Source organism: Cotesia glomerata, linkage group LG4 (assembly GCF_020080835.1).
Source record: "Cotesia glomerata isolate CgM1 linkage group LG4, MPM_Cglom_v2.3, whole genome shotgun sequence".
Classification (NCBI taxonomy): Eukaryota; Metazoa; Arthropoda; class Insecta; order Hymenoptera; family Braconidae; genus Cotesia; species Cotesia glomerata.
In genome coordinates, this window is record NC_058161.1 from 26,508,526 (window position 1) to 26,525,523 (window position 16,998).

Here is a 16,998-nt window from a genome sequence, read left to right on the forward strand (position 1 = left end):
TAATCCCTGATAAAAAAAAAAGTATTGAGACAAAGAAAAAAGTATTGAAAAGTATTGGTTTTCTAGTCAATCCAATACTTTTCAATACTTTTTTCTTTGTCTCAATACTTTTTTTTATTCAGGGATATCAAATCTGTTCACGCGTTATGATTTCTCAGGAAAAAATTTTTTAGATCTTTGCATAGAAAAGAAAATTAACTTGAATCAAGTAAATAATTTAGCAGAAATTTATATTCTTGATTTGAGTAAAAAAAATCTTAAACTAAGAATTTTTTTTGGTTTAAGTAAATTTTACTTCATACAAGAATTTTCCGTCTTGATTCAAGACAATGAAACTCTTCAAAATTATTTTCTTAGTTCAAGAATTTTCCCTTGATTCAAGTTAATTTTTTTTTCATTGTGTATATACGGATGAAAATTTTTTTTTTATATGCACAGTAGAAAATTTTGTGTAAAATCAACACAATTTTTGTATTAAATACAATTGACACAAAATTTATGTTGAAATTCAACAACAAAGTAACACACTTCATCTTATTTCAACACAAGCTTTGTTGTTTTAACACAAAAAATTTTCAACACAGACCGTATTCTACACAAATACAATATTTTTTACTGTGGTATATGACCATAGTCATGTATGTCCATTTATAATTTTTTGATCTAATTTAGTGTTGAAAACATCCGGAAGAGGGTCCATTCTAAGTTCCTAAGAGAGTTTAGGCACTCGTGTGCCTGATGCAAGCAATCCAAATACCAAATGACGCCTCAGACAGCCTTTCAACACAATTAAATGTATTGTCTCCAGATATTGTCAACAGGCGGTACATTTTTTTGAAAAACATATTTACTCATTTTTGATAAGATCTAAGTAGATCTAAAAAATTTTTCCTGACATGTATTATGCATAAATATATACATTAGTACTTTATTCAACTATTATCATCCATAGCTAACATTCACATCTATATTTTATATATATTATTGAATTATTATAAATAACAAATAAAAAATCTAACGTAAACTTGACGACTGTTCCATTTCAAAACACAAAATTTAACTACAAAATTTTTAGACCTATTTTTTTTCGGTATTGTTAGATTTTTTTGTACCTCAAATTAACAATCTGATGTTTTTTTCTTACTAATGTTCTTGTTAATATACACCTACTTCTATGAGTAAATCGAATTTTTTTTTATTTTAAAAAGGGTAAATTTTTTTTATATAAGACTAATTTTAAAATATCTAAGAATGTCAATTATTGTGTTTCGAAATGGGGCAGCCGTCTAAATTTATTCAATAATGTCATTTAATTTAAACTAAAATAATCGCATCATCTTTTTCAGATTCCATCTTCACAAGTCCACTTTTTAATATGATTTTTTAGAATTCTATAACTCTACCTTGACTTTTGATTCTTTTTTTGAATCTGGTTTTACTTGTTGCGTGTTAGACTTTTGGGAAGGTTTCTTATCAAACTTATTTTTTAGCTCGGGTAATATTTCATCGATATGAATTCTGGCTAGATAATCATTAAATGGACTTCCAAGCCACATATAATCATTCAAGAAAAAAGCAGAACTTATACTGGAAATCTCACTATTGCTAATTGCCATCGCATTGAGAATTTTTCCATTAGCGTCGATTCTCAGAACAATGGCGTCCGTCGGAACTACCATTGGAGAGTTTTGGAATGATCCAATCCAATAATGAATTCGCTTGCAATAATCATTCGGATAAACTTTATCGAATAATTTGAATGGAAGTTCCAATAAAGATAAAAACCGGATACACATTTTGCGGATATTCGGATGAGGTAACAGTGATTGAACAAGATGGGGGCTCTCTTCATCAGCGATAATAACTAAACTTATTAGGAAATTTCCGTGGTTATCTGAATGAATGTTATCGGGAAATCCTGGTAAGCCCTCAACTATGATTTCACTTTGTCCAGTTTTTGGTCCCTTCAGATGATACTTAACTACTCGCGACATTACCAGTTCATTAACAAGTACAAAACTTTCATCGTCGCTGAGTTTTACACCATTAGCGCATCCCAGATTATCTAATAGAACTTTGTTTTTCTTTGTTTTTGCATTGAAATGTATTAACCTGAAATGCAAATACATTGAGTCTGTTTCTAATAAAAATCAACTTTTTTTTTCAGTGATGTAAAAAGACTTACCGTCCACTAGGATCACTTAATGTTGAGAATATTCCGTCATTGAGTTTATAATCAGAACTCATATCAGTCCAATAAAGATCACCATTTTCAGCAACGTCAACGCTGTTAGGAGTCTTTGGTAGCTTGCCTTCGATAGGCTGGGATGCGTCGATAATTTTTTCATAACTTCCTTTCTTCACGTCTACTTTATAAATACCATAAGATGTATCGACGACATACAGAGTTCCTTTTTTATCGAATTTCAAACCTAGTGGGTGGCTACACAAGTCTTCTTCCAACTTGTTTTCTAAAATAGAAATTTTTTTATAATTTTTTTAAATAAAGTGAATTGTTTTTAACTTCCCACTATGAAAATCAATGATATTCTCATCAAAGAAAAAATTTCGATTTTATTTTATGTCGATTTTATTTTTATTTATTTATTTATTTGCTTCGATCCTGGAGCAAAACTCCTTGGCACCACATTTCTTTGATACAAATTTGAAACAATGTTATTAGCTATTTTAATTAAATTTTATAATTTTATAATTTTAACACATCTAATAACCAATTTTCTCAACTTTTTGATATTGGTACACAAACTTATTTTGTTTTTGTTTTTTATTGTAACAACTGCATATGTTTGTGAGCATGGGCAAAATTTTATTTAAGGTATATAATTAAATTGATAATTACCTAAAAAAATTAAATAATAATTTTTATAATTAAATTGTTATGCTGCTTGGTCAATATTTAGAGCCCGGTCAATATTTGGTTCCTTTACCCTAGTTCCTTATCTACCTTCAGAAATTATTTTATGTAAGATGTATACTCACTACAAGTCTCTTTGAATTTGACAACTTCTTTCAATTCATCACCAATAATTTTATGAACAGCACCATCGGCTGTTGTGAAGTATAAAATACCATCATAAGAATCAAAAGATTCAGGTCCACGTACTTTTCCTTGATAAAGTTTTTCCGCTTTGTTTAGATTTTCATTTAGAAGTTCCTTTGGAATTTTTTTTGGCAACGTCAGACTAAAGAAGAGAACGAAAATTAAAAAATACTTTGAGTCACTAAAAAAATTGTACATTAAGATATTAAAAAATTTTTATACTTATGGGCAGTGAAGTCGACGTTGGGTGGCAATCCAGGGATAAAAGTAATGATTGCTAAAAATGTGCAAACCCATACAAATGAGGTAGCAAGAGATTTTAAGTATCCCATGTTACCAACACCGTATATGATTTACTCTGAAATGGAGGAAAAAACACTTTATAAATCCACTTATTGATTTAATTTTTTATAAAAAAAATTGTTTGAGTTATTACAGGTAGATTTATAAGATCAATATTGGTACGAGTATTTTAAGAAATTTTCGATTTGAGGTATTGCAACAGCGCCTTAGTTAAACGAGCGTTAAAAAAAAATAATGTCATCAATAAATTTTGCATCACGTGTATTTTAATATCACACTAAAATTTATCATGCAAGAATTGCATTGTGTTATTAATTAATTTCTTTCTATAAGATAACTTTTTTATTATTAAATTATTCTGTATGAAAGATAATTTTTGTTTCTGAAATCTTCTAAATTTCTAGATTCACGTAAAAATTAAAAAAAATTATCAGCTCAAATCAAAGATAAAAGTTATTTCTTTATAATTAATGGAATTATAATTTTTATAAACAAATGAATAAATGTTTTAAACAGTTAAAGTTCTCAATTTTATTGATTCTATTCATTTTCAAAATTGATTCAGATATTCGTTAATTCTTTCATATAATTAATTTTCATCTTTGAACACATTTTTCTACTATTAAAAATTACATAATTAATAAATGACACCCTGGTTAGAAAGAAAAATTCAAAACGACCGACAATGCTAATTCTCCAAAAGAGAAAAAATTTAAAAATATTGAAAATATTCAAAAGTATTGAAAATAATTCAAATTTCGTCACTTCCAACACTTTTTAATTCATTAATTTTTTAGGGCAGTATTGAGCAGTTTTTTTGCCTCCGTCAGTTACATAATTTTATTAGGATCAGTTGAGAACTGTCAGTGTAATTTATCTAACATACCGCGTTATATCGCACACACATATATAAATATAAAAACGTATTATGAAAAAATTCTAAAGTATACAATTATTATTCCTAATGTAATTGAATAAATTCTGAAATAAAATAGGGTGTCAATAACTGGACCCCGGTCAATAATTAGTGCTTTTACCTTAAAATTATTCTAGGTCAGAAGAATATATTATGTACTCATTGCTAGAATTATTAGATCGATTCCCAGTTTTTGACAGATTTTTTTTTTATCATTCGTTGGCCTTTAAACTGTCAAGACAATTACTTGGATATTTTACTATCATTTTAAAAGTAACAAAAACAACACGGTTTATCGTTAATGACCAGTTTTAAGTTACAACTGTATTTTTACTAATAAAAAACCGTTGACTCGTATAAGAATGAGTTCGCATAATCTTTAAACAGTAATAAATATATAATAATGATAAACTTACCCGCTTAATAATTTGAAAGTCTTTAGAGTCTTAGCTTCACAATAATTTAAAATGAAACAATTTAGATTATTTGATTTACGATTGTTTATTATAAAAATTATTGTGGAACTACTTATTTAAAATAATATTTGCAATGATGAAAATCGATGGAGTCTTATGAAAGACATGAAATACCGAGTAACAGACAACAGCGTATGTATGTAATACTCGTCTTAACTAACGGTTATTTCTGGTTCCCTGGCAACCGGCGATCTCAATGAGACTTCTAGATAAAGCAACTATCACAACAACGAGACAAGTAATAAACGATTATTTTTTATCTTTTTATTGATTTAAATATCATTATTTAAAAAGTACAATAACAAAATTTTTTGTTACATAAATTATTTTTTTAAATAACAAATATAAGTTTGAGAGTAACAAAAATTAAAAAATTTGCAAGAGAATAATTAACATACTTAGTACTTAAATTTTTATAGCTCAGAAACGGAATCTCGGAAAATATCCATCAGGTACTCGCTTGAAAATAAACAAAATAAATCTAATCACATGATTACGGAAGAAAATTTAAAGGTGTAGCTCATGGAAACTAACAGAAATTTTGGGTATTCTTTCAGGAAATTCAAAAAAATACACTTAGCTAATTCAGTTGTCAAACAGGAGAAAAGTATATGTAGATCGTGGTCCTTTAAAATGCTCAGAAATAAGAATAATGCATCATGTACATAGTGGTATTTGAGTTTTGGTGGCCGAGTCCTGGGCTGGTGGTAAAATAGTAATTTATGTCATATGGCCGCAAAGTGGCGATTTTCTGACAACGACGATGTTGCGATATGAGCTTGAGGTTCGAGGCAGGAATGTACGAAAACGGGCGTAATTTTAACGTCCGAGGCGAAGCCGAGGACGGAAATTTACGCTCGTTTTCGTACATTCGCGTCACAAACTTTAAAGCGAATATCGTAAAATCATCGTTGTCAAAATCACCACTTAGTGGCCAAATGACATACAATATTTTTTGTTATTATCGCTCCATAGGTTTAACTTTTGAGGGATAGGAGGCAAATAATGACATATTCAAACTTTATGAAGTTTCACAAGAGCAAAAAAACTTAATTTTATATTAATTATCTTTTTATTAATATTTATTTATAAAATGGTTGTTATTTATTTAACATTAGTTCCGCTTCGTAATAAACTGTTAGCAGAAAAAGAATTAGGCCACTCAATTGTAACTAAGTTTAAAATTGACTCAAAATCCATCGGTCAGTACACTAGAATTTGATTTATTTCGTTCTAAATTTCATCCGATTGCACAAGGACAGTACGGAAAAAAGGGGAAAGTAAACTTTGCGGCCTAGGCCGCGGAAAAAAGGTGGTATGGTAGAGTCTCTAGAAATGAGTATCTTTTCGGACGCCACCGAGCGCTTAAAAGTTGAACTTTTGGAGCGAGTATAACAAAAAACTTTTACTATCTAATAAAATTGAGTCTGGTATAGAATATGGCTTTTTTTTTTTTTTTTTTAAGAAACTGCTTTCAAAGTAGAAAAATAAAATTCAAATAATTGATTTTTAATTTAAATAAAATAGTTTGTCATGCCCCGGGAAAAAGTGATCAGATCTGATCAGACATGAACAGGCATGAGTCTTCAGGCCTGATCAGACATGAAAAATGACCATGCCTGATCAGGCATGAATTGACCTGATCAGACATGGTCAGGTCTGAAAGCCCATTGTTACTTTTAATTAATTATTTTGCTTAATTTTATGGATATAGTACTTGATAGAGTCATACGTAATTCTCTATAATGAATTAAAATGAAAAAAAAATTAATACATATAATTGTACGGCTGTAACACCAGCAGTCACCCATCCAACTACTAAACATGCTCAATGCTGTTTAACCTTGATGATATCTGTGCGCCTTGAAGTTCCCGCCTGCTGTGCTGCTATCTTATGTGACAAAAATTCTATGAAGTACATAACGTATCAAATAAGTTTATCATAAATATAATATAAAAATTGATTTTATAATATATTTTGATAGTTATAATTTATTTATTTAATCGAATCTCATTATAACATCACATTTATTTAAATAATAAAATAAGTAATGATTTTAATATTAGAAAGGAGCAGAGCAGGCCGAATCATCCCATAGGAAATGTAACAAATTTTTTATTTCAAAATTATTTAAACGTAATGATAAAAATAATTTTGCACATTTCGTGATGACCAAAAAAATTTTTTTCGTCAAAGAAAAAATTTTTATCACATCTCTGGCTATGCAAGTCTGATCAGATCTACCCGGAAAAAAATGATCAGACCTGACCATGCCTGTTCATGTATGATCAGGCCTGAAATTAGACCTGATCATGTCTGTTCATGTATGATAAGGCCTGAAATTAGACATGATCATGTCTGTTTGGAGGAATGAACAGGCCTGATCAGATCTGAGCGTATTTAACCCTCCAGACATGAACAGGCATGATCATGTCTAATTTCAGGCCTGATCATACATGAAGAGGCATGAGCAGGCCTAATTTCAGGCCTGATCATAAATGAACAGGCATGGTCAGGTCTGATCATTTTTTCCCGGTATGGTTTAATAGTATTCTACTAATACAAGTACTAGATTTCGAACTCAAATTAAGAGATCAAAAATGTATAAAAGTTACATAGATGAGCTCAGGGAGCTCAAAACTTCGTAGTGATATTTTTTGGCCTTGAAAATAGAGGAGTTCCTGGGAAGGCCTGAAAATTTGGACAACCATTTTTTAGAGTTTTTTTTTTTTGTAAAAACTGCTTCAGATATATTGTACACTAAAAAAAATACAACGATACTGCAACAGGATTTTTCTGTAGGAGCTCGGAATTGAAATTTTTTTTAAGTTCGAATATTTTTTCAAAATTTTAATTTCTGTTCAAAATTCGATTTTATTAAAAATTTTTCAAATTGAATATCTTTTTAATCTTGCCAAGAAAAATGTATGTATGAAACTTGTTTTAATTAATTAAAAATTATTTATATTTACTCACTCCGGTACTCTGAGTGATAGAAATGAAAATTTTTACTCCGGCGAATTCACTCCCGATTTTGTCCAATCTAAAATTGCTAAAGATAAATGTTATTTAAAAATTTTAATTTTATCCTGTATTTCCTACAGGATAAATTCTGTTACTGCAACAGAATTTTGTCATCCTGATCGAACAGGAAAAGTCCTGTTACAGCGCTCATTTTTTTCCATTTAGTAGGTATGCTTAATAATACCTACTTGAAACAAATTTTTGATTAGAAGCTTGTAATAAATATGGTCTAGAATAATAAATATTTTTATCACAATTTCCAAACGTCGATAAATTTCTTTTACTCTAAAAAAATTATATTTTCAAGGTGAGATGTATTACATGCATTAGTATATAAATAAAATAAAAGTTACTTTGAAAAAATACAAAAAAAAATTTTTTTCTGTTTGAAAAAATCTACAATTTCGAAAAATTGCAAAAAGTACTAATGACGAGGTTTTCTTTGGAATTTTTTCCGAAACTACTTTTTCCAATTACCTTTTTCTTGAGTTCAAAGCATTTTCCTAAGCAGCGTAAATTTTCAAACCATTTATTAGTTGAACTTGTTTTTTTTTAGTCTTAAAAGTCTTATAATAAAGAATCATCAATTAATATTAATTAAGATGAAAAAAAATTGTTCAATTTTTTTTTTTTTTTTTTTTTTCAATTTGGAATATAATATCAAAGTTACTCAAGAAGAAAGTTTGGAAAATCGTTGACCCTAGATGCCATTCAGAAATGAACTAATATTCATCATTGTTTGTTAGACAAAAATTTTTTATGTAAGTAATTTATAAGAACCTACGAGTAAATTAAATCATCACACATAAGGACATAAGAAGGACAAAGGAAAGGTGAAAATTGCAACAAATATAATCTACATAAAAAATAGTAATTTTCTTTGATATTTACTAGTAAATAAAACATTTTATTAATAATTACTTAATTATTATTATTTTAAAATTAAATCATATTAATTTTAAAGTGAAGTTTTTTTTATTTTTTATTAATTTTTTTTTTTTTTTTTTCATGATTTTTTCTCTTTTTATTATTAATCGAAGTACGTCTAGAGGCACTATCGAAGCTTATGTTACTAGCAGCGATTTTGTTGCCTAGATTACAGTTTTTAAATTCATTTCATTCAATAATTTTTCCAAACATCAATTTTTTACAATAAATCAATTAATAATTATTAATGTAAGCAGTGAATTTCATTGATATTAATAAATTTTTTTACGAACGAACTACTGTTTTACAAATTTTTTAGTTTTTTTTTTTCAATTAATCACTTATTTATTAATTCGTTATGATTTCAATTACCAAATTCCTAATTCAAAAAATTATTGCTAAATATACGCAAGTCCTTCCAAATATTTAAATGGAAGAACTCTAAATTCTAAAATTCTAAATTTCAAATATTTTTCGACATTTTTACACTTTAATTTATTGTGAATAATAATAATTATTATTATTATTATGATCAATTGAGCAGTGCTTTATTATTTAATTAACAGATTCACTAATTGTAAGTTCTTATTGATTTCAGTGATATCAATTCAAAATTTTTTTTATTTTTAAACGTGTCAAAAATTTTCTTTAATATTTTGACTAAATCAAAATTTTTATTGAAACAATCTACAGCGCTATTACTTTCATTAATGGATAATGGCAACAATAGTTTTTCGTGGTATTAGACAACACTGAAAATTTATTTGATTTATTGGTCATGTCTTAATTAGATTATTAAGTATGCTTCTATTTTTCAAAAAAGATATTTTCAAGCGTTTATATTAATTATTTAATTGGAACGTTAGATACTGTTTGCAATAATAGAAACGCAGAATTAATATTTAAAAATTATAATTGGTACTTGATTACACTGTTAATTCGATAGAACATTATCATATTATTAAGCATATTAAAATTTTTTTCACATAAAATCTAAAATTATTGTTTTGATATGGTATCTACGACTTGAAAAATAATTTTCTTCATAAAAGAAAATTTTGGTGTGTTGATAAAAGGATTCACTAGAACAGTGAACATTTTAATCAACCATCTAGGCATTTTCCGGTTTTAAATTTGGGGAATATTTTATGTAGCTATTAAACTGTTATGATATTTTAATTGTTTATTGAGGCCGAGCATAATTTTTCTGGCGTTTAGTAACGATTTTTTGGAATAAAAATCGAATAAACGGATAAGAAAGAAATAATAACAATCAGATACAATTTTAAAGAAAAAAAAAAATATTTTCTTTCATCAGATTTCATTTTCTTTTATTAAGAAAATTATTTTTTACAAAACCTATGTCTTAATTCTACAGACAAGAGTACTAGATAAACAATTTTTCAGCAAGGTAATATCTACAATTCTATGAACGGTATTATTCAAAAGCTTATAATTATCAAAGAAGGCAAGATTTTATTAAAGTACACTCAAAAAAGAGATGGAAATTAATATAAATTTTAGTCATTAATTAAAATAATTATAATTGCTTACAAAATAATCTATAACATTAATTTCATTTTAATTAACATTTCTTCAATTTAAAATATACGATTCATTAAATTTTCAAAAAATACATGTCAATGATAAAAATAAAACAAAAAATTTTAAATAAATTAAAGTCATTCTGGTTTGTAGCTTCGAAAGTGCATACATATAAAAGTATTGTGTTAAAATTTTTAAGTGTTTGGACCACTGTAACTATATTATTTTATGACGTTTATGTGAATGTTCGAGTGGGAGAAAATAAAAATTTGAAAAGGCTAAAGAGATTGTGTATGGTCCCGGCATCGCTGATTGACTTTAGGTGAGACTTTTTTTTCAATTAAAAAAACTTTGAACGCGTTTATCTCAGAACTATGATTTTCTGATTGACGCGTACATTACATCTCGGAACCACTGACCCGATCTTAATGAAATTTAAACCTCATATTTTACGTAGTAGTGCTTATTGCATTAGCTACAACCAAATTAAAATGTTGATTATTACTCGTTTTTAGGATTAAAAACCGTGAAAAGAAGCCTCATCTTTTAGTTTTTTGTTTTTTTTTTTTTTCTTTTAATGCCAGGCATTTTGTTATTTATCATTAAATTTTTATCTCCGTAGCTGATGCAATAACTAATTATATATTGATAGTAAATAATTTTGGTTTTTGTGTTATAGATGAACCGTTATCAAGTTATCATGTACGTTATAATAGTTTTTGTGTAAAAAAAAAATCATAAATATTAGCTTTTTTTTTAGCGCTGGTACCAGAATGACCCTTTGAAACTAATAAATAACACTTGTTATAGTATTGATTTTGTCTGATTTTGTTATATTACAATTTTACATACTAAATCTTTAACAAGGAAAAAATCGCTTTATGCAATCATAGTTGTAAGATATTCAATAGAAAAATTCGCCATTAAAAATGTTAGTTCAATAACTAGCTATCTTATTATTGTACTCTGCACATTAGCATTTAATTTAGCGAACACACTATCCCATATTATCACAATATTAAGCAGAGATTCTATGCCAGAAAATTATTATTTATTAATACTGTTGTACAGAACACTTTCAATTTTAACGTTAAAATTTTCAATAAAAAATATTTATTACTTTGTAATTACGTTCCATAAATTTATAAATTAGTTACTCTATACGTAGCAAACTACCGAGTTAAATTGAATTATTTTTTATCTTAGTTTATTTTTGTTTAAAAATTTTTTTTCGCGCTTTTGCTTAATACCGTCCATATTCACATATAATGAGCTAAAAGATTAAATACGATGTAAATGTTGTAAACTCTAACTTGAATTAAAAAACTAATAACATTATAACAACAAAATGACTTTTTCTATACAGATGGTTTGAATGATTGTGAGAATAAGTTTATGATAAAGATAATTGTTGACTTATAAAAAAATAAAAAATATATAATAAATGAATGATGTACCAATGCACTGAAATATAAATAAATTAATAATTTTTAGATTATTTAATTTTTTTATAGCCAATAAGTCACAAATAAAAGTTGTTCAAATAAGTTACAAATTGTTCGATCAAATTTTGTTCACTCGATGATTATTTTTTTTTATACTATTGATAATTAATAAATAACAATAACCATGTGCGCAATTAATAATAATTAGTTGTATAATTTCTACATTTTTTTCTGAATAAAAGTATTTGAAAGAATTGAAAGGCTACTCTTTAGATTTATCAATCGCTAATTGCAGTAAAACATTGATTTACTTCCACAGATTGTGTTTTAGGCTTTTTGTTTGTGACATGAAAAAATTGAGTTATAATTACTGCATCTAAATCGAAATATTTTACTATATGACTTAATTAACTATTATCATTGTTTATTATTGAATATTAAATACTAATTATTGATTTGTAGTGTTTATTACAATGATTGATTATGGAAGCAAATTCAAAAAGGCAAGAACTATTTTTATGTCATTTAACAATTAATTAGATTTTTAATTTTCTGATTTTAACCCATCTCACATAATTTTAACGCTTTTTTATTTTTTACGGATTTAGCAAAAAAAAAAAACCTTCACTTATTCTCTGTTTTAAAACAAAAATTTGGAAAAATTTAAGATTAAAAAAATAAAAAGTTGTAAAAAGGTCAAGGAATGTATTATATGGGGATGTCCAAACAATAAAATTTTAAAATTACACCATTTAGTTTGAAAAAATTTCACAGCTCTGAGCACAAAAAATGTTTTTTTCTGGCGTATCGATATAAGCATGTGCAAAAATTTTTTAATGGAAATGATGACGGGTTAATGTCAAAAATATTCTTAGTTATTATTCGTGAGTTATTAATTGTAAAGATAATTAATATTATTCACAATACAATTATCAATTGATTAAACTTAAATATTAAATTACCCTTGAGTGTCTTCAACTTTTGTGTTCTGTATTTTTAATTCCACGAGTTATGAGCTCGTCATAGTAAAAGTTGTAGAAACTCAACTATCTTTTTCGACTCACCGTTGAGCGAAAAAAAATACATAATTATAAAATAAAGATTATTTTAATTTTGTTTTAAATAACAAAACTAACATTGGCACAAAAATTCTGAATTAAAATAAAATAATTAAAAAAATAAAAATTAATTTTAGTTGTAAGTTGGTTTCATTTTAATTTTTGATAATTTGTTTACTATTAAATAATGCTTGGTATTGCGTTAAGTCAAATAATATTATTGACATATTATTTGTATCATAAATAATAAGTGTATGCAGTTATATTTTTCTAAAGTAAATAAATAAATTAACTCAATGATACAAAAACTGGATCGACATCGGGCAGTGTATCACTAACGGCAGAGTTAATTCACAAATAATTTATAATTATTTTACTCAACAAACTCTTAGTTTTGTTAAATATAATTAATTAATCAAGTACATCTAAGTAGAGCATAGTGAGGCAATGATCTTAAGATTCACAGAAGTTAATTATTATCATTATTAATATCAATTGGTCAACTAATCTAAGTTAAAAACTTTCGTAAATTTATTACGCATTTTTGACAGTATTTTTAAAAATACAACTAGATAACTATTACTTATATTTTACTAATAACTTAAACGAAAAATTGTGCGTGTAGGCCACGCGCGACAGAAGTGAAATTTTTTCTTCATTATAGTTGTCACGTAATATAAGCGTTACAGAATCAGTCAATTAGTCCATGATTGTTACTATGGCAACATTTACTGTGGTAATAATTATAATAGCAACGATTATCATGAAAACAGTTACCATAGTAGCGACAATCATAATTTTTCGTAACGCTTGAAAATTTCACATCCGTCAGTAAAGAAATTTCATTAAAAAAAGAAATAAAATATTACTACTTTCAACTATTGTTTATAAAAATTTCGATTCTTTTAATTTCAACTTGAGGTCACAGTCTTGAAGTGATGCAATACGTTGATAAAATACATCAGTTATCATAAGCAAATTATGCATAGAATATCTTGTTTATTAATAATTATTATTATGCTACAATACTTGGTAGTGTAAGTGACTTATTAAAATTTTTAAAATTTGATATTCATAGAAAACAATATGTAGTTAAGCCAAATAATTTTTTTGGTAATCAATGATTCCATCAATTCGTTCCCTTTTTATGTAAGCTTTGTAATTTTATTTTAATCAAAATCAAGATTATAAGTAAAAAATATTCTTTAAAAATTCTTAAATTAACGTAATAAAAAGTTCAAATATTATTAATAATGATTGAGTGATTTTTTTATTTTTTTGTATCGACAGCAACCGGAAAAATAACTCGGTTTTTAATAACTTTGGTCAAAACAATTTAAGCGAAAATGTGCCGCAACTTATGATTTTACATTACTAAGCAATCGAAGGAAGAATAAATCAATAACAAAAAACTATTAATTAAAATAACACTAAATTATCCAACTAATTTTATGATACAATTTTACACTTTTTTTTTTTTCTGATGAAACTTTTATTTTGAAAAACTTTTTAGCAAAAAGGTTCTCTTATGAGAAAAACAGACAGAGATAATTTTTGATAGTTTTTTAACTTCTTGCTAAGGAAATTGAAAATTTTCGAAAAAAGGGAAGTTATTGATTTTGGTCCGATTTTCGAAAGTCGAGTTTTCATCAGATCTCCACGTTTTGAGGTCCTAGAAAGCGATTCCGACCATTTTCCTGAGGATGTCACTATATCCGTATGTATCTGTGTGTATATGGATGTAACTCTCTCATAACTTTTGAACGGCTTGACCGATTTGATCGCGGTTGGCGCCATTTGAAAGGGCTTGACCGAACTTAGATTTTTAATACAATTTGGACCGATTCAGACCGGTAGATTCTAAGAAATGTTAAAAAAAACTACGAAAAAAAATTTTTTCAAATGTGGTTTTTTTGGAATAACTTCTAAACGGCTTTACCGATCAAACATCCCAAATTTCTTAACCCTTAAATACCCACGTTATTCGGATTACCTTCTTTACTCTTGCTATGAGAAAAAATCTCACATTTAATTAACGAACGATCTAAACAAATATGTTGGCAAAGCGCTTACCGAAAAGAGCTTTACCAAAGGAGTGATTTTGCACCGTACCTCCTTAATATTCTCGCCATGAGAAAAAATCTCATGTCCTCCAAAAATCATTTTTTTTTTTCGTTATTTCTAAACAAATTTGATACGTTTTTATTGCATAAATTTTAAGAATATAAAGTTATAGAAAGATAAAAAAATTTTCAAGTGGCTTTTCCAATTGAAGTTAAATAAATAATTGAGATTGAAACCGAGCATGAGTAAAAATCTCATAGCGTGGGTACTGAAGGGTTAAGGATTACTGATGTCAGCAATTAAGTTGACCTCTTTGTTTTTAAAGCAATAGATATTTTTATTGATTTTTCAAAATGTCGAGTCGAGTCGTACCTATACGATGGACCATGAACGAGTGTGTGTGCAGAGTAGAATCATGCATGTATTGTACTATACAATTACATCTATATCTGTTGAGAGAGAGCGTGGGCGTACGAAATCAGATTATATCTATATATTAGCTCTAGCTTCAACGAGAATTTTCTCGAACAATTTCGGGAGACATCGTAGGCGACAAGTTGCGGCGGATGCGCAGAACGGTATAGCGCCGATCGGGGCCGTATAGGAAAAACCAAATTTGCTCGTGCGGTGGCCAGCCCTGTTGAAAATCTCCAATAAGATCCCATTAAAAGCGACAAAAGCCACTTAGAAACCAATAAAATTTATGGGTTTCTAAGTGGCTTTTGTCGCTTTTGATGGGATCCTATTGGAAATTTGAAACAGGGAGTACCACCAGTTGCTCTGAGGCCCTTGAATCAAAAGTAATTTTCACGCAATCGTTCTCGCATATTACGCATCATACAGTACAATTGAGACATTCTCAAAAATCACATCGTTTAACATCATTTTATTTACTATCATTCGAATCATATTCACGAATTCAATTATTTTCGGTAAAACGCAATTTTATAGAAATAACACGGTAATTCGGACTAACGCCATACATCCGAGCTCTCTCTCATTCTTTTGGGTATTGACGGCCCGTGGTTTTGATCGTGCCTCCTTGGCTTTGATCGTTTCTCTCTCACACACATACAATCTAATAGCACTCTCCAGAAGAGTCATCAGTATTCGCCTACATTTGGCAATACGCATTAAGCTATTCTCACCAAGAGATAGTTATTATTACAATAGCTCAGGCCAGCTCCTGACAAAATAACACTAACTCAGGCCAGCTCCTGACAAAATAACACTAGCTCAGGCCAGCTTCTGACGAAACAACAATAGCTCAGGTCCTATCCTGACGAAATAACAATAGCTCAGGCCAGATCCTGACTAAACAACAATTACACATTCACACACATTTATTTCTTGTAATTATCATCGAGGAGGTTTTTTTTATCTGATCATCAGATTTTTCCTCCTCTGGGACAATAAATTTCTTCCTGTTGTCCCAAACATCGAGTGTAATTTATTTAAATTTCCTATCCATCTACACTAATAATCAAAATCAAATTCTGAAAAACTGAAGCACGAAATCTCGGCGCTTTGACGAGGTTTCGACAAAACACAAAACTTAAAATTTTATAGAGCTTTACCTAAAAAGGGAACGAATTACAATAAGTTCGAACTATGCACTTCTATTTTTTAATAAATGTAATACAGTATTATACTATTAATTATCAATATATTAACTATGAATTTTAAAATTTATTTAATTGTTTATTTTAGTAGTAGTGAAAGTTTATTTTAAAAGTTAAAATATTGAAATTTTTAATTCCTAATTCTTTACAATCCGATTACTATAAAACTTTTTAGTTAATTCTATGTCTGCTTGATACAATGCAAACGATTATTTATTAGATTGTTACCTAGTTAATTAATTAATTATATCTAATTATTATATGTATTGCTATACATATTGAACAAACGATATGTTAATATAATTTTTACGCGAATTTTATATTAATGGCTATTATTGTTACGAGTTATAACTCATTTTTTATCGTGATGAAATTTTAAAAATTTTAATTCTAATTTATCAATTGCTAAACAATAGTTTGATAAAATTCTAATGGTGCTATATGTTTTTACTGTTTTCGATTAATGTTGAAAGAATATGATTTAAAATTTTTTATTATGAAATATTCATAAAATAATTCATTTAAAACAATTAAAAGAACATTATTTCACAATAGT

At 27.5% G+C, this 16,998-nt stretch overlaps 1 protein-coding gene across 2 annotated transcripts; it reads right to left on the reverse strand.

The window, feature by feature from the left end:
• Positions 1–433: 433 nt before the first annotated feature.
• On the reverse strand, positions 434–4,942 carry LOC123262457 (adipocyte plasma membrane-associated protein-like). Of its 2 annotated transcripts, none has more exons than XM_044724676.1 (5): positions 4,697–4,942; positions 3,284–3,419; positions 3,001–3,203; positions 2,186–2,471; positions 434–2,112 (listed from the first exon to the last, which is right to left on the reverse strand). In XM_044724676.1, the coding sequence occupies exons 2-5, from the start codon at positions 3,391–3,393 to the stop codon at positions 1,392–1,394; spliced, it is 1,320 nt and encodes a 439-aa protein (XP_044580611.1). In that variant the 5' UTR covers positions 3,394–3,419; positions 4,697–4,942; the 3' UTR covers positions 434–1,391. The 2 variants fall into 2 exon arrangements, with proteins under 2 accessions (XP_044580611.1, XP_044580612.1); XM_044724677.1 differs by lacking the exon at positions 4,697–4,942 and adding an exon at positions 4,402–4,564.
• Between the last annotated feature and the right edge of the window lie 12,056 nt (positions 4,943–16,998).

Coding starts and splice junctions, on each gene's coding strand:
- LOC123262457 (XM_044724676.1), bottom strand. CDS start 3,393: ATGGGATACTTAAAATCTCTTGCTACCTCATTTGTATGGGTTTGCACA. Junction 3,204..3,283: donor GTCGACTTCACTGCCCATAA/GTATAAAAATTT, acceptor TCTCTTCTTTAG/TCTGACGTTGCCAAAAAAAA. Junction 2,113..2,185: donor TTAAGTGATCCTAGTGGACG/GTAAGTCTTTTT, acceptor TTTGCATTTCAG/GTTAATACATTTCAATGCAA.